Source organism: Entelurus aequoreus, linkage group LG02, assembly GCF_033978785.1.
Source record: "Entelurus aequoreus isolate RoL-2023_Sb linkage group LG02, RoL_Eaeq_v1.1, whole genome shotgun sequence".
NCBI classification, from domain to species: domain Eukaryota; kingdom Metazoa; phylum Chordata; class Actinopteri; order Syngnathiformes; family Syngnathidae; genus Entelurus; species Entelurus aequoreus.
Window position 1 is genome coordinate 74,005,919 of NC_084732.1, and position 22,236 is coordinate 74,028,154.

General features: G+C 38.4%; 1 protein-coding gene across 1 annotated transcript in view; it reads left to right on the forward strand.

Moving 5' to 3' along the window:
- The first annotated feature begins 2,778 nt into the window (after positions 1–2,778).
- LOC133639048 (neuronal acetylcholine receptor subunit alpha-7-like) overlaps positions 2,779–22,236 on the forward strand; it is a 46,226-nt gene continuing 26,768 nt past the window's right edge. Inside the window, exons 1-4 of the mRNA XM_062032131.1 lie at positions 2,779–2,850; positions 15,422–15,561; positions 15,657–15,701; positions 18,805–18,914. Coding sequence (XP_061888115.1) covers positions 2,796–2,850; positions 15,422–15,561; positions 15,657–15,701; positions 18,805–18,914 — 350 coding nt within the window. The 5' untranslated portion in view covers positions 2,779–2,795. The remainder of the gene's footprint in view (positions 2,851–15,421; positions 15,562–15,656; positions 15,702–18,804; positions 18,915–22,236) is intronic.

Here is a 22,236-nt window from a genome sequence, read left to right on the forward strand (position 1 = left end):
AAAAAAATAAAATAAAATAAAATAAAATAAAAAGGGGGTCTATTTAAAGGCTAAAGTATACAAATGAGTTTTAAGATGGGACTTAAAGGCCTACTGAAACCCACTACTACCGACCACGCAGTCTGATAGTTTATATATCAATGATGAAATCTTAACATTGCAACACATGCCAATATGGCCGGGATAACTTATAAAGTGCAATTTTAAATTTCCCGCTAAACTTCCGGTTGAAAACTCCTTTGGATGATGACATATGCGTGTGACGTAGCCAGTGAAACAGGAGTATCGGTAGCCCATTGAAGCCAATACAAAATAGCTCTGTTTTCATTTCATAATTCCACAGTATTCTGGACATCTGTGTTGGTGAATCTGTTGCAATTTGTTAATTGCATTATGGAGAAACAAGCTGAGCAAGCAAAGAAGAAAGTTGTCGGTGCGAAGCGGCGTATTTTGCGAGGGAAGTCAGCAACACAACACAGCCGGTGTTTCATTGTTTACATTCCCGAAAGATGCAGTCAAGATCGAAGAACTCGGACAACAGAGACTCTTACCAGGAGGACTTTGACTTCGATACACAGACGCCTGTAGAGAACTGGGACAACACAGACTCTTACCAGGATTACTTTGATTTGGATACACAGACGCAGACGTGCTACCGTGAGTACGCAGCTGCGCTTCCAAACATTTGATCGCTTGCCCGTACGTGCGTGTCACATACCTAACTTTGGGTGAATAGAAAAGCTTTATGAACTTTGGGTTAGGTGAACGGTCCTTTGGGCTGAGTGATTGTGTGTGTTGTGCAGGTGTTTGAATTGTATTGGCGGGTTATATGGACGGTAGCTAGGAGCTAGGAGCTAGCATAACAAACACCTAGGTGTTTGTTATGCAGGATTAATTTGTGGCATATTAAATATAAGCCTGGTTGTGTTGTGGCTAATAGAGTATATATATGTCTTGTGTTTATTTACTGTTTTAGTCATTCCCAGCTGAATATCAGGTACCGTGAGTACGCAGCTGCGCTTCCAAACATTTGATCGCTTGCCCGTACGTGCGTGTCACGTACGTAACTTTGGGTAAATATATAAGCTTTATGAACCTTGGGTTAGGTGAACGGTCCTTTGGGCTGAGTGATTGTGTGTGTTGTGCAGGTGTTTGAATTGTATTGGCGGGTTATATGGATGGTAGCTAGGCGCTAGGAGCTAGCATAACAAACACTTAGTGCACCTAGTGCACCTAGGTGTTTGTTATGCGGGATTAATTTGTGGCATATTAAATATAAGCCTGGTTGTGTTGTGGCTAATAGAGTATATATATGTCTTGTGTTTATTTACTGTTGTAGTCATTCCCAGCTGAATATCAGGTCCCACCCGCCTCTCACAGCATCTTCCCTATCTGAATCGCATCCACAAATCTTTCATACTGGCTCAAATTAATGGGGAAATTGTTGCTTTCTCGGTCCGAATCGCTCTCACTTCTGGCCGCCATCACTGTAAACAATAGGGAACTTTGCGGAAACGTTCAACTGACTACGTCACGCTACTTCTGGTAGGGGCAAGGCTTTTTTTTGTCAGATACCAAAAGTTGCGATCTTTATCGTCGTTGTTCTCTACTAAATCCTTTCAGCAAAAATATGGCAATATCGCGAAATGATCAAGTATGACACATAGAATAGATCTGCTATCCCCGTTTAAATAAAAAAAATTCATTTCAGTAGGCCTTTAAATGCTTCTACTGAGGTAGCATCTCTAACTGTTACCGGGAGGGCATTCCAGAGTACTGGAGCCCGAATAGAAAACGCTCTATAGCCTGCAGACTTTTTTTGGGCTGTGGGAATCACTAATAAGCCGGAGTTCTTTGAATGCAGATTTCTTGCCGGGACATATGGTACAATACAATCGGCAAGATAGGATGGAGCTAGACCGTGTAGTATTGTATACGTAAGTAGTAAAACCTTAACGTTACATCTTAAGCGATAGTCCAAACATCTAGTCATGTTTTTGATAGTTTCCCAACAACACAGTGTGTACCACTGTAATGCTCAGTTTTTATTTACTCCACCAGGTGTTCTCATTCAATTTTACTGCGTCATACTGACATCGCTAATGTTTTTCAAGGCTGCAATGGTCACTGTTTTTTTTTTTCTTACAAAAGATCGAAAAACCACTGGTTAAACATGGACTCATGAACTGTTGGTCTTGAGCCACCTGGAATAGTCAGCCAAGTTCTAGACAGGCTCTTTCTCTACATTTCTGGCAAGGCACGCGAGACTATCCTGTGGGAAGGCTAAAATCACATTAGTGGGACGGAACCAAAAAAGGCATGTTTAGCAGGGACACCGTGAGGGTTTTGAAGGGAACCCATGTTTGTGACGTATAATGCAAGGCCACCTTGATGGCACTTCATCCTTTTTATAGCTATGTCCTGCATGGCTAAATGAATGCATCTGCAGAAAAATGTAAAGCAAAACCGCACATCTGTTCTCCGTTAGGGATGTTGACCTTGCATCCAGGTTGCAGCTGCATTTCACTCCGGGTCCCCAGGGAGCTATACTACTCCACTATTGCGTATATCGTACAAATTGTTTGGAATGATAGTGCATTTTTGTCAAAATACGTCTGCAAAACTGGGAAAAACATTAAATAATACAAATGGGGATAATTATTTTGTGTCAGTTGATTAATCTTCTGGGGCCGTTGTTGGTGATGCAGCACTGGGAGGAGGAGTCACTAAACAAACCCACACCCACATATCCACCACTGGAGGTCCACAACATAGCATTTGTACCCTGGACCACCATGGACCCACACCATGTTCTGCTTGTTTTGCTAGTGAGTGCCACCTCAGTCCAAGGTAGGCTGCCAATATGATAGAAAAATCACATCCACAGAGTTTGGAGAGCACTTTTTTATTTTAAATTGCTGTTGTCATTTGTAATCGGCTTTAAACTTGTTGTTTTATCAGACCCTCAGCCTCTCTGACATGGTCAATTATTTTTTAACCTGTGTTTGTTTACATAACTGTCAGGGTTCAGAGAATACTAGCAAACCGTTTTATACCAAATTATTCAAATGACTCTCATAGGGAAAGGTTGTTTCATTTGTCTGAGTAGTGATGGTGGTTTGTGGGCCAAAGAAAAAGTGCTTATTTTTGGTTGACTAACATTTATTGTAGTATATATATATATATATGCCGATGACACCCAAATCTATGTAGCGCTATCACCAAATGACTATCGCCCCATAGATCTTCTGTGCCAGTGCATTGAGCAAGTCAAACACTGGATGTGCCAAAATTTCCTACAACTAAATGAAGATAAAACTGAGATAATTGTTTTTGGTGCTAAAAAAGAAAGGTTTAAAGTCATCCAACACCTTCAATCACTGTCCCTGAAAACCTCAAATAAAGCCAGAAATCTTGGGGTTATTTTAGATTCTGATTTACATTTCGACAGTCACATCAAATCAGTAACAAAATCGGCCTACTATCACCTCAAAAATGTAAAAAGACTTAGAGGGCTCATGTCAGCTCAAGACTTAGAAAAACTTGTACATGCCTTTATTACCAGTAGGCTAGACTATTGTAATGGTCTCCTTGCAGGTCTTCCCAAAAAAACTGTCAGGCAGCTACAGCTTGTTCAGAACGCTGCTGCTAGAGTTCTAACAAAGACCAAAAAATGTGAGCACATTACACCAATTCTTAAATCCTTACATTGGCTCCCTGTACATCAGAGAATAGATTTCAAAATCCTCCTGCTCACATATAAATCACTACATGGTCTAGGGCCCAAGTATATCACTGATATGCTCCCACTATATACGCCCTCTAGATCACTAAGATCTTCTGAGACCAATCTGTTAGCGGTTCCCAGAGTAAACTCAAATCAAGGGAGATCATCATTCAGTTACTATGCAACACATAGCTGGAATAAACTTCCTGAAGATGTCAGACTCTCCCCAACTCTCACTACTTTTAAAACTAGACTGAAGACTTTTATGTTCACCTTAGCTTTCAGCTAAATCTTTTAATCTTTTAACTTTTAACGTCTGCACTGTTTTTATTTTTATTGTCTGCATTTTAATTTTGCTTTTATTTTCTTTCATTTCACTTTGTTGTCTGTGAAGCACTTTGAGTCTGCCTTGTGTATGAAAAGCGCTATACAAATAAATAAAGTTGCCAAGTAGTATTTAGTTCACTGGTGAGCCTCAGATTTTCTTGTTTTGGCAAAAAAATACATTTTACTATTATGCAATGTACACTCTCTTAAAAACCATGATACTCTGCAGTGAATACTTGTTTTTGTTCTAATTTTGTCTTAAGTTTTGAAAAACATTGCAAAACACAAATGTCCACTGCAGATGACTCTTTTTTTTTTTGTTCAAGGGGGATACACAGTGCATCCAGAAAGTATTCAGTGCTTCACTTTTTCCACAATTGGTTATATGTTCTTCCAAAATGGAATACATTCATTTTTGTCCTTAAAATTCTACACACAATACCCCATCATGACAATGTGAAAGTGTTTTTTTTTAGGATTTTTTGCAAATGTATCAGAAAAAAAGGAAAAAAAAGAAATCACACGTACATAAGTAGTCAGACCCTTTCAATACTTTGTTGATGCACATATGGCAGCAAGTCTTTTTGAATACAATTTTGTCACACCTTTGGGCAGTTTCACCCATTCCTCTTTGCAGCACCATCAGCAAAACAAAATTTCCACTGTACTGTCCGCTTTTTTTGTTCAGATTAAATAAGATACAATCACAATGTTTATGGTGTATTTTATTTCAAATGTTAGTAATGGTGTAATATGGGAAGTATGTCACACGTTTACATTTTTTCACTTTGTTTACACAATTCAGCATGTTCGAAAAGGAGTAGGAAGCAACACAACGCATGTATGCAGCTAATACTTACTAGTTTGTTTACTTACTGTGTTTCTATCCTACATTTGCAACATTTCAGATTTACATATATGTTTTAAACCTCTGGGGTATATACAGTACAGTTTGGACACACTTTCTCATTCAATTAGTTTTCTTTATTTTCTTGACTATTTACATTGTAGATTGTCCCTGAATGAACACACGTGGAGTTATGTACTTAACAAAACAAGGTGAAATAACTGAAAACATGTTTAGTACTCTAGTTTCTTCAAAATAGCCACCCTTTGCTCTGATTACTGCTTTGCACACTCTTGGCATTCTCTGGATGAGCTTCAAGAGGTAGTCACCTTTTGGCCTGTACTGTATATAATTAAACAGCAGTTGTGTATAGTGCCAGGATGAAAAAGTAGTGTATAAAAACATTTTGGATTCATATTTTAGGTTTCTTTGCTCAAATGTCTCAATCAACTTCAGTCCTAAAGAAAAATAGCAGAGGTTTTTAAAAAAAAATATTATTATTACCCATCTGATCCAATCATATCAGTTTTTTTATTCTGAAACATTTGCATAAAATTAGTTACCCTAACCTAAACCCCGAAAAATAAAACAATGCATCAACATTAGTTTTAGTACTAATTGTATGTATATTCAGGTCTGAAATAGGGCTGGGCGATATATCGATATACGCGATATGTCGCGGGTTTGTCTCTGTGCGATATAGAAAATGACTATATCGTGATATTCGAGTATACGTTCTTACGCAGTTGCTTTTAGCTGCTGGCATTACACTGCAGGCTCTCCTCGCTCTTTCCTGTGTCTCCTTCTCACAGACAGCAGACGCACCTTCTTACACACGTCACATACTGTCACGTCATACGTCACATACGTATACGCCCTCGCGCAGCAAAGAGGTAGCAGCATGGCTAACGATAGCTGTGATGCTAGCGCAGCCGTGCGAGTGGTAATATGAGAGAGAGAAGGTGCGAATCTGGTAACAAATGAAGGAATAATTAGTTCCCCCCAAAAACAGCAGGGGTCCATCGTCTGGCTGTGGTTTGGCTTCAAGTGGGAATATGTCGAACAGACAACCGTAATTTGTCAAGTGTGGGGCAAAAGCGTTGCTATAAAAAGTAGCATTACTGCTAATATGTAGCATCATTTGAAAAGTCACCTGCTAGAGCAGTGGTTCTTAACCTCGTTGGAGGTACCGAACCCCACCAGTTTCATATGCGCATTCAGAGAACACTTCTTTAGTGATAAATAAATAAAAACATTTTTCAAATTCAAGACAAAGTTATATGTTTTTTTTACTGGTGCACAAAATGACCCGTGCATGAACATCACCTTGTTCAAAGAACAAAACCAACACAGTGCATGAAGTCACAACAAATTACACACTTGCAAATCAGATGGAAAAATAGAGGGAACATTGTTTGGGGGTATCTATAATACGCCGATAGGGAGAAGTTTTTATTTACAATATGAGTCCGGTGTGTCTTGACCTCCGCGGCGGAGGCTCCACCGAACCCCTGAGACCGACTCACCGAACCCAAAGGGTTCGATCGAACCCAGGTTAAGAACCACTGTGCTAGAGAATGAAGAGTGCTTACTCCGCATGTCAAAATCTCCGTTCGGTGCCACATGCCCAAACCATCAAAATGCCGAGGCAAACATTTCCAGATCAACACCGTATGAAAAAAATAGTGATATTTTTAATTGTGATTTCCTTCTCTGCATGAAAGTTTTAAAGTAACATATATTAATGCAGTATGAAGAAGAATGTTTTAATGTAGACACATAGAATCATCATACTGCTGTGATTATATGTATCAAGTGTTCATTCAAGGCTAAGGCAAAATATGGAGATATATATCGTGTATCACGATATGGCCTTAAAATATCGCGATATTAAAAAAAGGCCATATCGCCCAGCCCTAGTCTGAAATATACCACAGTACCCGAGTCCTTTACCATTCACTGTATAGAAAACGTATTATATGCAAATTGTTCATGTTTTGAAATATAATCTTTAAAAACATGACATGGTTGCTGTTTTTATTCATTAAGTGATTTGAGCAGAAAAAGTAGAAACAAATATTAATCCAACAATATGTTTTTACCTCTTCCAGGGGATCTAGTGGGCAGAAGCAACTTGTCTAGGCCATGTCTTTTTTGTATGTTACAGTTTTCCTATGTTTCAGGGCTATTTATGTTACAGCGCTCCTTCTTATGTTTACTTTCTGGTTTATTGAGCGCCGTTCTCCGCACCTGCCCTTGTTTAGTAATTAGTGTCTCCACCCTCTGTTTACGCTAATCACGGCCCTTTATATACTCGGTCTTGCCACTCCCTTGGCACGGGTACTTTGTTCGCTATTAGCAACAAATTATGTCCGGTGCAGCCTCTCTGGACGACAGTACATTCGTACAGTATGCCAGCTCCTTGTTACTCCCTTTTTTTGTATGCTACGCTGAGTTTTTCTTTAAGTGACCTTCAGCTCCCCGTGCCCTTTTCCAGGTCTCCCTTTTTGGATTTTTGGTCATAACATTTTCTTACCTATTGGTACCTGTTTGTGTGTATTTAGGATCTGTAGAAGTCCCAAAAATTAGAAATCAAACCATGTAGGTATGGCATAGATATTTATAAAACAATATTGCCTTCCTTCATACTTCCTTCAAGGGAGCTGTTTGGAATTTGCCCAATTTGTGACGTTTTCCCCAAGTGTGACGTCAGTGGTTATTGCCATATATGGTAGTGATTTACCCAAAGAGCTTTGCGCGAGTCTGCCATTGTAGTCCGACGCTGTAGTCAATAAGTTCCTTCTTTTTCGCTATCATACATTGTACCCTGTTGCCATTTCTAAGACAAAGTAGCGTATAGTTCTAACTTATCTGTCAGTCGACTCCATATGGAAGTATTAAAAACTACAACAATGGCTGACGGGGAAAATAAGTAGCCGAAGTGGAGGCACTTAAATAAAACCGCCCACAAAACGGCGTATCCTGAAGAGACAATCAGACAGCGGCTTGAAGATGGTCTGTAAAACATAATCTGTGGGAAAATTTGGAACACAGAACTAACATTATGTTATGTAGACCACAAGGAACTGTTTTAAATGTAGAAAAAAATCATAAAATAACCCCTTAAACTCCCGTAAGACTTTTTTGTCTTGGTGCTACTTAACTGAGCTAAACTATTACCCCAGTCTATCATTGATTTCCAAAATAATTGTAAATAAAAAATACCAAAATTGAACATTAGAAAAACATTTTAGGACAGAATCCTTCCATTTGGCGTAAAACAACCAAAACTATGGCCAAAAATAGAGCAAAAATGAGGACGAAAAAGTCCCCTAAATGCTCGGAGGGTTAAACGTTGTACACTAGTTGTAAATAATGTGGTAGTACATATCATGAAGTTGGTGTGTTTTTAAGTTAAGTGAAAATGTTATGCCACTAATGAATCCTGATAACAGTCGGGTACGAACACTTAACGAGCGTTTATTCCACAATGTATTTTGTTATTCTCCTCACCCAACTTTAGGAAGTTAATGTATGGCGACTTGCTGGGTGTCCAGCTGTGATCAGGGACTGCAGCTCAGTGCTATTGGTTGTTTTTTCTAGAAAATGGCAGTCAAAAAGTGGGTTTTCAGATGTAAACATTGTGTATCTGAAGTGGGACAAGGCAGCGATGGGAAGAGTTGTTGTTTTCAGTGGAGCTAAAGACTCTGAGTGATCGTAGGCGGAGTCAGCAGAAAGGCTTTGGAGTCCGAGCGTGTTAGCAAATAGGCAAAGATTGCAGATTTACCTTCGACACAATTTGAAATTTGTGGAAAATAAAATGTTTACATTTTTATAAAAGCACAATAGGGCAAGAATAATTACAGGGAACATTTACCAAAATAAAAGACTATGGAGTATGTTACATATAAAACTGACAGAAACGAATAGATAAATAAATACAAAACCCAACCAGTGAAGTTGGCACATTGTGTAATTCATAAATAAAAACAGAATACAATGATTTGCAAATGATTTTCAACTTATATTCAATTGTATAGACTGCAAAGACAAGATATTTAATGTTCGAACTGAGAAACTTAATTTTTTTTGCAAATAATCATTACCTTAGAATTTAATGGCAGCAACACGTTGCAAAAAAGTTGGCACAGGGGCATTTTTACCACTGTGTTACATGGCCTTTCCTTTTAACAACACTCAGTAAACGTTTGGGAACTGAGGAGACCAATTTTTGAAGCTTTTCAGGTGGAATTCTTTCCCATTCTTGCTTGATGTACAGCTTGTTCAACAATCCGGGGTCTCTGTGTAAGTTACCCATGTCTTGGGCACTGATACACCCCCATACCATCACAGATGCTGGCTTTTAAACTTTGCGCCTCGAACAATCCGGATGGTTCTTTTCCTCTTTGGTCCGGAGGACACAACATCCACAGTTTCCAAAAACATATTGAAATGTGGACTCGTCAGACCAGAACACTTTTCCACTTTGCATCAGTCCATCTTAGATGAGCTCGGGCCCAGCAAAGCCGGCAGCGTTTCTGGGTGTTGTTGATAAATGGCTTTCGCTTTGCATAGTAGACTTTTAACTTGTAGCGACTGACTGTAGTTACCGACAGTGGTTTTCTGAAGTGTTCCTGAGCCCACGTGGTGATATCCTTTACACACTGATGTTGCTTATTGATGCAGTACCGCCTGAGGGATCCAAAGTCACTGGCTTAGCCCCTTACGTGTAGTGATTTCTCCAGATTCTCTGAACCTTTTGATGATATTACGGACCATAGATGGTGAAATCCCCAAATTCCTTACAATAGCTCGATGAGAAATGTTGTTTTTAAACTGTTGGACAATTTGCTCACGCATTAGTTCACAACGTGTGTTTGCACGTACAACACTTAAGACCTTCAGTATATCAGTATGTGGAATTAAATTATGGAATGGATTAAGCAAAGCAATCAAACAATGTACTAATATGATACACTTCAAGAAACTCTTCAAACTTAAAGTGTTTACAAAGTACAAAGAAGAAGAACCATGACAAACATTCTCAATTTATTTCATCCATCCATTCATTCATTCTTAAAGTAATCTTACTTATCTCATCATATGAAATATGACTTACTTCACCAATTATTATTATTAAATTCTTACTATTATTTATTTATTTATTTTTATTGTGATTACTTATGGAGTTTATTGTGAAAAAATTGTGAACAGGAAGTGAACAAAAAGTTTTGCAACTGTTATGTAAAGAAAAGGGGTAGGATTAAATAAGCTCTGCTTCTTCCTACTCCTTTTCGAACATGTTGAAAAGAGAAACTGGAAATTGTGATGTATCATGTTGTATGCTTGTATGTTCGAAATAAACTCAAACTCAACTCAACTCAACTCAACGTGGTGACCCTCGCCCCACCAGCTTTTTTGAAACACGTTGCAGGCGTCAAATTCCAAATGAGCTAATATTTGCAAAAAATAACAAAGTTTTCCAGTTTGAATGTTAAGTATCTTGTCTTTGCAGTCTATTCAGTTGAATATAAGTTGAAGATGATTTGCAAATCATTGTATTCTGTTTTTATTTACGATTTACACAACGTGCCAACTTCGCTGGTTTTGGGTTTTGTCTTAGATTTTATATAATGCCTTATTAAATAAAAGTAATAACAATAAATTATGTAATCAGGATTAACTATATTAGACACTATTGTTTTCAAGCATGGACGTTGTGGGACTGTCTAGGTTGACATGACTTTGCAATATTGCGTGAAAGTTGGGAACGGAACCTCTGGATTTGCAGATGATGATCCCCCTTTTCAAGAAGGGTGACTGGACGGTGTGTTTCAACTACACAGGGATCCCACTTTTCAGCCTCTCCTGGAAAGTCTGTTCCAGAGTGGGTGCAATGCTGTTTCCGTCCTGGTCTGGGAACACTGGACCAGCTCTACACCCTTGCAAACATACTGGATGGTGCATGTGAGTTTGTCCAAATGTGCTTTGTGGACTTGGAAAAGGCAGTTGACCGTGTCTCTCACAAGGTCCTGTGGGAGTTCTCCGGGATTACGGGATTCGTGACACGAGCCTAATTTGCATTTTTAGCAGTAAGTCAAGCCTATTCATTGCAAACGTTATCTTCCGCTAAGGCTGCTCTTTGTCTCCGGTTCTGTTCATTATTTAAGGACAGAATTTAGCCAAGGCTTTAAGGGTGTCATGTTCGGGGTTCCTAGGATCTCATCTCTGCTATGTGCACCAGTTTTTGCTAAGGTGTTTCTGGGAAACTTCTGGGATGAGACTGAGCACCTCCAAATCTGAGGCGATGGTTCTTAGGCTGAAAAAGGTTGTTGCACCCTTTGGGTTGGGAAGCTGGAGGGATTATGTCTCGTAGCTGGCCTGGAAACACGTCTATGTTTCTGCGGTCAGTCTGGCAGAGGCGGTTGAAGACCGGAAAGAAACCAAGACGGCTGCCTTTGTGACCTGGATAAGCGGAAGAAAATGCATGGATGGATGAATTGAAGGATTCTTTGTTCTAATATTGTGTAAAAACTACTGTGTTTTTCTTTTTTCACATACCAGAACAGTACATTGTTGGACTTGCAAGCTCAGTCTGTCCCATATTTGACCTCTTTGTACTGATATGCCACCAGTCTTTTGTGTTGTGCCTACATACAAATGTTTTCTGTGCATTTTTCTAGAGGCCATTTTTCTTACCGCGCGTTAAAAATAAATGCTGTACATTTTCAGTGCGAGCAAGTTGTTGTATTTTTATTGTTAAATGAAGACACGTCTGACTGTGTACACCAGAACTAAACACTATAGTCTTTTTGTAAAGTGAGGTTTCGAGAGAAGTTGGAGGAAGACCCTGGGAAGAACTGAACCTTCTCTGGACAATGACACTTATTGATGTCCTCTTCCAGACGCGTATACTGGAATGCAATTATAGCCACACTGGTATTTATGAATGAATGAAGACACACTTTTACTAAGGCTCAGACTTTTTGTTAAAGAGCTGGGTGTGCCTTTTTGTTGGATGATTACAATAAAGGACCATTTATACAGCTCAAATGTGTAAAAACCTTCAGTTAAGTGAGGAATGATGCTCAAAAAATCTTAAAGGGGCCCAATTATATCCAAAAATAAACAATATTATATTTACTGCAAGGAACAGGATAGGACCCCTTTAATCAAGTATGAAAGTAGAGAGGAAGTTGATTTTGCAGAACTGGAGAAGGTCACCGCAATATTGATATTTTTTTTAACTAGAGCTGTCAAATGATTGTTTTTTTAATCAGATTAATCACATTTTGGAATTTGGATTAATCATGATTAATTGCAGGTGATTACTTAAAGTTAAATGTTAAAGTTAAAGTACCCATGATTGTCACACACACACACACTAGATGTGGCGAAATTATTCTCTGCATTTGACCCACCACCCTTTATCACCCCCTGGGAGGTGAGGGGAGCAGTGAGCAGCAGGGTGGCCACGCCCAGGAATAATTTTTGGTGATTTAACCCCCAATTCCAACCCTTGATGCTGAGTGCCAAGCAGGGAGGTAATGGGTCCCATTTTTATAGTCTTTGGTATGACTCGGCCGGGGTTTGAACTCACTTGCTTGCATCATCAACATTAGCTGATGGAAAGACCCCAATATTTTTACACAAATGCAATTGTATCGTCAGAAAGTCAATTAGGAAATTTTTTAAGACATTTACTTGAATGCATGTCGTTTATTTGCACAAAACTTGGTAACAGTTTTATCGAAAGTTCCTTCAGGCTGTATTTTGGAGTGAAATTTGCCAGCGAGCACACCAGTCGGAGTCCCCTCACTAATTTTTGTACTGAGGTATGCATTGACCATATAGCGATTAAGGTAAAAGAGCTTGTATGATCAAAATAAATTACACGATTAATCTAAGTGTGTACATAATTATTGCAATATTTTTTTGAGATTATTGTTACGGGTTAACCCGTTAATTTTGACAGCCCTATTTTTTAATATATTCTTTTTTTTTTAAAGTGCTGAACTTGCACATTTCCTGATAAAATACAGGGCACAATATACGCAGATCACATGTTGTACGTAGGGGCCCGCGAATTGATAATTGACAGGGTGCTTCAAATTAAATGTTACAGCAAACATAATCCTGAATAATAAATATAAGATTCTACCAGTGACGTGCAGTCACTAGAGGCAGGTGAGGCGGGGCCTCACCTGCCATCATGGAAAGAAAAAAATGTAAAAAGAAAAAAAAAAATTAAATTGTTATATGTATCCAGTGATTATACTATAAAGTTATTTTCCATTTAACTTCACCAGTTTTAGATTATTTTTATTCAAAATTGCTGAATTTTCACATTTGCCGTTCAAATACTGAGAAGAGACGGTGCGGTGATCAGCAGCCAGTTGAGGCACGTCACTCAGTTGTGCCTCAACATAGATTGCGCAATGACTCGGCTAACTGCTGGCCTGAGACCGTATTGCTATATGAACTAGATTATACATTTCCATAGTTTAGTTAGCTGAGGTGTATAATGTACAGCAGGGGTGTCAAACTTATTTTAAATCGGGGGCCACATGGAGAAAAATATACTCCTGAATGGGCCGGACTGGTAAAATCACGGCACAATAACTTCAAAATAAAGACAACTTCAAATTGTTTTTTTTGTTTAAAAATAGAACAAGCACATTCTGAAATTGTACAAATCATAATGTTGTTGGGGGTTTTTTACAATTACCTGTTGCGATTAATAGTATATTGTACAAATCATAATGTTGTTGGGTTTCTTTTACAATTACCTGTTGCGATTAATAGTATATATACTTTATTTGTCGTTATTTATATTTTCTGAATAAATTATGTGATAATGTTCATCAGTCAACTCATTTGATTTTAGTTTTCAATCTATCAAGATAAAAAAAAGTATATACAAATTACAGTATGTTATTTGTGTAGTTTGCTCATTTCCTTGACTGATGTACTAACATCACGTGGTTTATTTTGTACATAATGTAGCATCATCTACAAACATACAAAGACTTGCTAGTGTGACATCCAGTGGACACATTTAGAACAGCAGTTTCTTTCATTCAAAAATTTCAGGTTAATTTTTGTACTTGGCAAACTCATCCCGCGGGCCGGATAAAATCTGTTTGCGGGCCTGATCCGGCCCTCGGGCCGTACGTTTGGCACCCCTGATGTACAGTGTATTTTGTCAACAACTGTATGTGTGTAACGTATTTCTTGTGCTGAGCGATCATAAAACTGCTGCGAAGACACACTGGCTGAGGCTCGCCTCGCAGTAATGGGGGTGTGGGGGGTCCATGTTATATCAACTATATCAACTAAAGCCCACACTTAAACTTTCCACGTGCAAGATTGAATCTATTGTAACTTATTTTTATGGGCTTTCCTCTTTGTGATGTTAATTCCTGTTACACGCTGTTATACAGTATATGCCTTGCGCTCTTATTTTGAAGGCGCTAAGAGCGGAAGTGATGACACGTTGGAGTGGAGCGGAGGTTTTTGAAAGAAGGTAAATAAAGTGGTCCTCGTGTAAACTGGAGCCTCCGTGTTTATTATTTTGTTGTTTCATACAGTATATGCGACATTTATAAACCCTCGGTTACACTATTTAAAAAAAGTTATTTAATAAGAAGCCAAAAAGAGCAAAAACAATAATGTTTGTGTTGGAGGAGTTGTGAATGACCGGAGGGCCACAACATTAGGTACACCTGCAGACTGCAGCACGGATTTCATATTTCATTCATTCACAACTCCCCCAAGACGAACATTATTGTTTTTGCACTTTTTGGCTTCTTATTAAATAACTTTTTTAAATAGATTAAATCTTGCACGTGGAAAGTTTAAGTGTGGGCTTTAGTTGATATAACACTCCCGTCAGGGGGTGCATTCTACCATGGGAGTGCATTAATCCAGCACAACAGCGGGGCATGGACTTCATTTATAAGTAAATGTAAGACCATAATAACGTTTTTTTCTATTAGATATACTTTTTTGTGTGCTACAGTTTGTATGTGTAAAGTTAAAGTTAAGTTAAAGTACCAATGATTGTCACACACACACTAGGTATGGTGAAATTTGTCCTCTGCATTTGACCCATCCCTTGATCACCCCCTGGGAGGTGAGGGGAGCAGTGGGCAGCAGCGGCGCCGCGCACGGGAATACATTTTGGTGATTTAACCCCCAATTCCAACCCTTGATGCTGAGTGCCAAGCAGGGAAGAATGCTGGTATGAGCTTTTAAACATAATCCGTTAACTGCTGCCAATCAAATGGTGAATAAGATACTCTTTAGGGTTCATATGTTTGTAAATCGGACTGTGATGAAGTCAGTGCCTCACCAGCCATGAACCTCACCGCACGTCACTGGACTCTACTTAGGGCCCCGATCTAATCAGGGGCGGCCTCGGTTCAGGTGTTTTATTGTAGTGTAATTACGATAGTATGGTAGTTTCAGCAATGACAAATATGGTATAAATGAAAATAACACTTACTTTTTTTTAATAGTTTCTCTTCAAGGTGCACATGAGGCAAGACTATACAGGCAGCTGATGGTGGACTACAATCCACTGGTGAGACCAGTCGCCAATGAGTCTCAGACTCTCATGGTCAAACTCGGCCTGCACCTCGTGCAAATCATGAATGTGGTATGTAACGTTTCTGTATTGTTTCATTATTAGAACACAATGACATTTTATGAGAACTAAAAAATAACAATGCATTTTTTATTTTTTTTGGACAGGATGAGAAGAACCAGGTGTTCACAACCAATATTTGGTTTGAAATGGTAAGACTTAACGCTTATTCTAATTACATGTAAGTATACTGCAAAAAAAGTATGTTTAATTAGAGGTGGACGATACTGCAAATTTCATTATCCATCCGATACCAAGTAAATACAGTACAGGGCTTGGATGGCCGAAAGTGAGTGGTTCTGAAACTTTTTTTCGCCAAGTACCACTTTAGAAAAGACTTGGCTCTCCAAGTACCACCATAATGACCAACAATTAAAATACAGTAGCATAGTAGGCCTAAGTATTCATTCAAAACTAGTCGGAGGTTTCATTTAACAAGTATATTTAATACTGTTGGCCACTGTAACATTACACACAGTTTGAACAGTAACAACGTGTTTGAATATCGGGGGGAAAAAAACAACTCCATACCTAAATAATAAATAAAATCTTTGGCGTACCACTCCGCACACCACAGTTTGAGAATCCGTGTGTTGGATGTTGTGATTTTTGCCGTTATTTTGTTGATCACGATCATAATCGGAAAAAAACCCAGGACAAATATTTCAGAAAAACTAGATATTTGTAATAACACACCTATTTGTGAACAATTTAACAATATTCAAAACAACAACCAGTCTACGACTATAAAAGAAATACATTTTTCACATTTGAAATTCATCACGGTGTTTATGTGGATTATTTTCCTTCATGTTTAATCTAGATTAATGGTGTTTCATTTTGTATTAGAAAAGAGACTGAAGAAAGAAGATAATATACCGTATTTTTCGGACTATAAGTCGCAGTTTTTTTCATAGTTTGGCCGGGGGTGCGACTTATACTCAGGAGCGACTTATGTGTGAAATTATTAACACATTACCGTAAAATATCAAATAATATTATTTAGCTCATTCACGTAAGAGACTAGACGCATAAGATTTCATGGGATTTAGCGATTAGGAGTGACAGATTGTTTGGTAAACGTATAGCATGTTCTATATGTTATAGTTATTTGAATGACTCTTACCCTAATATGTTACGTAAACATACCAGGCACGTTCTCAGTTGGTTATTTATGCGTCATATAACGTACACTTATTCAGCCTGTTGTTCACTATTCTTTATTTATGTTAAATTGCCTTTCAAATGTCTATTCTTGGTGTTGGGTTTTATCAAATACATTTCCCCAAAAAATGCGACTTATATTCCAGTGCGACTTATATATGTTTTTTCCCTTCTTCATTATGCATTTTCGGCAGGTGCGACTTATACTCCGAAAAGTACGGTACCACAATTTCCGGTGTGTAAGCCTGTGAAAATATATACTGAAAATACATTTCTTTCTTCAGAGCGTGTATAGTAATTTATGTCGGTCAACAGTTCCATCATGTTTTTTTGTACAGTACTCAAATTTGCATAAAGGAGGACCAGTGTGCTGTTTAGCATCGTCCATTCTGCAGCCTATCACTACCTGGACAAACTGCTTATAATGCATTCCCAGAAACGTTTGAGGAATTTTGAGTCATTCTGCATTATGGGCCTGGTCTACTAAGATCCAAGTAACAAGTGCTAAACAGCATGTGCAAACTAGGAAACTGAGTGTTCCGAAATCGTTAAAGTCTGAGTGCCCACAGCCCTACCCATTCCATCTATTGCGACGGGCAGCCTTTGGGCTCCTTAAACGGCTGCCGAATTTGTCGCTAAATCAGAGAAATGCTCAGTCCAATCAGCAGATGCCCTGTTATCAAAGTTCCAAATAGATTGATGTCTTCCACGTCCTCAACGGAAAGCACTGTCAAAAATATGACTCGCCAATGCTCCCACCTGTCCCTCATGTATCCGGCAGCAAACGTCCCATCAGGACAGGCAGGAGAGATGGGAGAGGGAGGGAGTGCGAACGACCTTGCCGAGAGTTAAAACTTTGCATTGTTTGTTGGAATACAAAATGGCAACATGGGCCATTGTTGGGCCGCGAGCGCCCCCCAGATGGCCGACAAAAAATATTGCAGCAGTACTCAGTTGCTATACACTTTTCCACCACTTGTGGCAGTAATGACAATCTCAAACAAACAGAAGAAGTCTGGAGCTAAAGTCATAGAGAAGTTTCTTAAGCGCAAAAATGATGACGACAGTAGTGAAGCAGTATTTTAATTTGCACTTACATTTTTATTTACAGTTTATTTAAAAAACATATATATTTGTACTATTTATTATTAATTTACTTAGAGTGTATTTATTTTAGCACTTCGTAATTGTACATAAATGTATTTTTAATCTGTTTTTATGAATCCCTTCTTTTGCAATATATTTAATTTGTATTTATTTTTCTAATCAGACTGGCCTAAGACTTGATAATAATCTTTTTGATGAACAAATCTTTTGACAAGGTTTATCCTGGTAAACTAAGTAGGTTAGATATAAATATTGAATACGATTAAAATCAAGAGTCAAATTACTAATTCAAGGTAATATTTGAGTGGGCCCTGGACCCCTCTGTAACAGGAAGGTTGGGCCCCGAGGTCAAAAAGGTTAAGAGCCCCTGACCGAGAGGCAGTCCGGTAAGTCCGCTATGAACGCTTGACTGCTCGTTTCCGTGAACCGCTACCCGGTAGTACTTACGGAATCCAGTCACTGCCTACAGTACAAAAGTACCGAATTTGGTAACCATCCCCGCATGCAACATGTGCAAACTTGAACAGACTTATCACATCATAACGTACCTCATCATCCGTCCTACAACTTTAGGAAACTTGTCTCATCTTATTGAAACGTATTTTCATGTGTCCGCTTCCGCCGCACTGTTCAATGTAGGAATAATTCATACACTATTGTTGGGTACCGGGAATAAGAAGTTGTGAAAAGAAATTGACCGTGTGAGACAGTTTTATGCTCATTGTGACACAATGGTGTGTTCAGCGCCAGACCAGGTGTCCTTATAAATTATGTTCAGCATTATTGTTCTGAACATAATTTATAAGGTGAGCGATGACTTATCCAGCTTGAGCATGAGGTGTGCCTTACAATAAAATGTGCAGCGCTAAGCTTCCAGCAAGTTTGCAAATTAAGTAGGTGAACACATTGTTGACATAAAAAATAGCTCAATCTTAATCCTGTTTTTATTTGGTGTGTACAACATGTTGCAATTCTGCGTACCAGACCTGGAATGACCAGATGCTGCAGTGGGACACATCTGAGTTTAATGGGGTGTCCAAATTGAGATTTCCTGATCATCTCATTTGGAAGCCAGACGTTGTCCTTTATAACAGGTAAGTACAGTAAGTTCTGGGAATGTTATTATTACTTATTGTTATCTGCATGAAAGGGGAACTGCACTTTTTTTTAAATTAATTTTGCCCATCCACAATCCCAATGCGAGACAAAAACACACGTTTAGTTTTTTCCTTTTTCTAAGCATTTTGAAATAGTGAAAAACTGCGAATAAAAGGCGGCTAAAAATGCAGGTTATGGGAATATGATCTATTTAGCCTAAACTGTTGCAATGGTCTGTGCATGATGGTTGTGCTGGTCTTGACCTTGGAATGAAGAGCCGTCCGCGCAATAATTTAGAAATAGTGCAGCAGGGAAATGCACAGGAAGAATATGCAAAGCTATGTACGTGTAGGTACAAAGCAAAGCAGGACAGGGCTGACATAAAAAGGCCCCTGGTTGACAATCAGGGACTGGTCATGAAGCGAGTGGTGGCAAATGGAGGCGAACAGGAAATGGAAGGAAAAATAAGAGCGCTGGACAGGAAATAGTGAAAAATACAAGAAACAAGTAATAACTGTCATGTGAGATAAGGACTTAAAGTATTCTAAAACACATCCAAAAACCTCCAACAACGTGTTATATACATTCTGTAAGTATGTATGTAATGTAGTAACAGGCACAACTCATGATAACATGCAATATTTAATGTTTTGTCGATTTTAAGTATCACTGCAACTTCTTTCCTGGGCACATTGATTTCGTGGCTATGCGCTCTGTGATACATGCAGCACAACACGGAGAGCACTTTCTGTGTTTGCTGCCACTAATTGACTTTATGAGAGCCTTGCATCGTCTTCATGTAGCGCTGTGAGTCATAATTTTACTCAAAAAGTTTCACTATTTTACAACAAAAAAAAAATTGGCAATATTGTGATACACGTCTGAATTTTTTTTTTTACAAATGTCACCATTTTGCATTAAAAAGTAATAATTTACATAAAAAACTAATACTTTTACGAGAAAATATTGCAATATTACAGAAACAGAAAGAATATGAGAAATTGTTCCCAATTTTATAAGAAAAAAGTCAACACATTGTGAGAAAAAGACTGCTTTTAGTTACATTTTTAAATGTTTTTAATTTTTTGTTGGTAATTAGTTTTAATCTTCTTATGTACTTCAAGTTATTACAGTATGTCTCTATATACATATTTATTTTTTTGTATTAATTTTGGCCAAAGAGGGCGCATTTCAATTTCTTACACACACTTGTTATTACATATGTTGACCGGAGGGGGAGCACTTAAATATTTTACACACACTTGTTATTTCATATGTTGACCAGAGGGGGAGCACTTTTAAAAATGACACACAGTTAATTTGAAAAATACCTCCTTTTTGGGACCACCGTAGTTTTAATAGATTTCACCACCAGGGGTGCAAATGAGACATTCTCTATTAGATGCAATGGTTTTCCGTATTGGGACCATGACTTATGTCCTAACTTGTTCACCGGTCCTCATATGGAAGGTACTTTTCCTTGTTGATGTCTCAAGAAGGGTAGAAATATAAGAGAACACCCACACACACACACCAACTACAATTGTAGTCCAAGTACCATTAGAAAATAACTACAAAATCAGAAGTTACTCAAGTGACTCAGTACTTCAGTAGTTTTTTTCACGGAATACTTACTGACTCATACTCGAGTCATTATTTTGATGACTACATTTTACTTTTACTAGAGTCATATTATTCTAAAGTAACGCTACTCTTACTTGAGTACAATTTTTGGGTACTTTATCTACCTCTGGTTACTATAGCTTGTGTAGTACGCAGATCACGGCATGCAAATGGATGTTGTTGGCGTTTAAAAAAAATGTTTTTATAGAGGGCTTTATGGACAGAATTGAAGCCGCCTCGTACTAGCAGTTTTTTTACTTTTTAGAATGCACATAAAAAGATAAGACAGCGTGTGTTGTCTCGCATAGGGATTGTGAATGATGGCGTGTGGCTCCACTTTAATCATACATTATGAAGTCACAATGACACTTTTAGAGTGGTTTCAAAACACAAACCATCACAAACATAAATGAACAAAAGAAGCAAAGATGAATGGGTGGAGCCCAATTGTGTAATGGAAAGGAAGCTCATTCTCCATCTAGGAACAAGAAACATGAGAGTAATTCAAATTAGAAGCACTCTATTCTATCAGCTAATGAGGTAAAAAGCACTCTGTCCATTTGTCAGTGTACTTGAAGGTTTAATTTGAGATTGTGTTCAACGCTGATGGATTTTTTTGTTTTTCTCTTTCAAAGCCATTCTTTGTCGGATTAAATCATCCACAGCCTGTTGAATAGTAGATCCTCGCTATTTGTTTATGTAAATAAAATGCGAGATAATAGAGACGTTTGTTGTGTACGGGGGGAGTAGACGGCACAGACAACAGGGGCGTAGTATTTAACACTATGATTTATTACATGTATTCTATATATATACACTACCGTTCAAAAGTTTGGGGTCACATTGAAATGTCCTTATTTTTGAAGGAAAAGCACTGTACTTTTCAATGAAGATAACTTTCAACTAGTCTTAACTTTAAAGAAATACACTCTATACATTGCTAATGTGGTACATGACTATTCTAGCTGCAAATGTCTGGTTTTTGGTGCAATATCTACATAGGTGTATAGAGGCCCATTTCCAACAACTATCACTCCAGTGTTCTAATGGTACAATGTGTTTGCTCATTGGCTCAGAAGGCTCATTGATGATTAGAAAACCCTTGTGCAATCATGTTCACACATCTGAAAACAGTTTAGCTCGTTACAGAAGCTACAAAATGGACCTTCCTTTGAGCAGATTGAGTTTCTGGAGCATCACATTTGTGGGGTCAATTAAACGCTCAAAACGGCCAAAAAAAGAGAACTTTCATCTGAAACTCGGCAGTCTATTCTTGTTCCTAGAAATGAAGGCTATTCCACAAAATTGTTTGGGTGACCCCAAACTTTTGAACGGTAGTGTATAATAACAAACAATAAATATAATAAACAAGGGTATGGAGTGTGACTTAATTCAAAAGGGTGTGACTATGTGTTGGAATTAACTGTTGAGTGTTACCGTAAATGTTGAGCAGGCTCGAATGTCCGTGAGACAGACAGGTAGTCGGGGGATATAGCGAGGCGTCAACAGGTCCGTGTCCAAGCGGGAGGTCGAGGATCGAGGGAAGCAGTCCGGAATCCAGAGGAGAACAACAATGAAGACGAGACGCACAGCTCGTCACGAGGAACAAAGGCAGACTGCAGGAAGGACGACAAGGAAGTCACGAGACCAATTAAACACGACGGTGGAGAAAACACAGAGAGAGAGCAAGGTTTC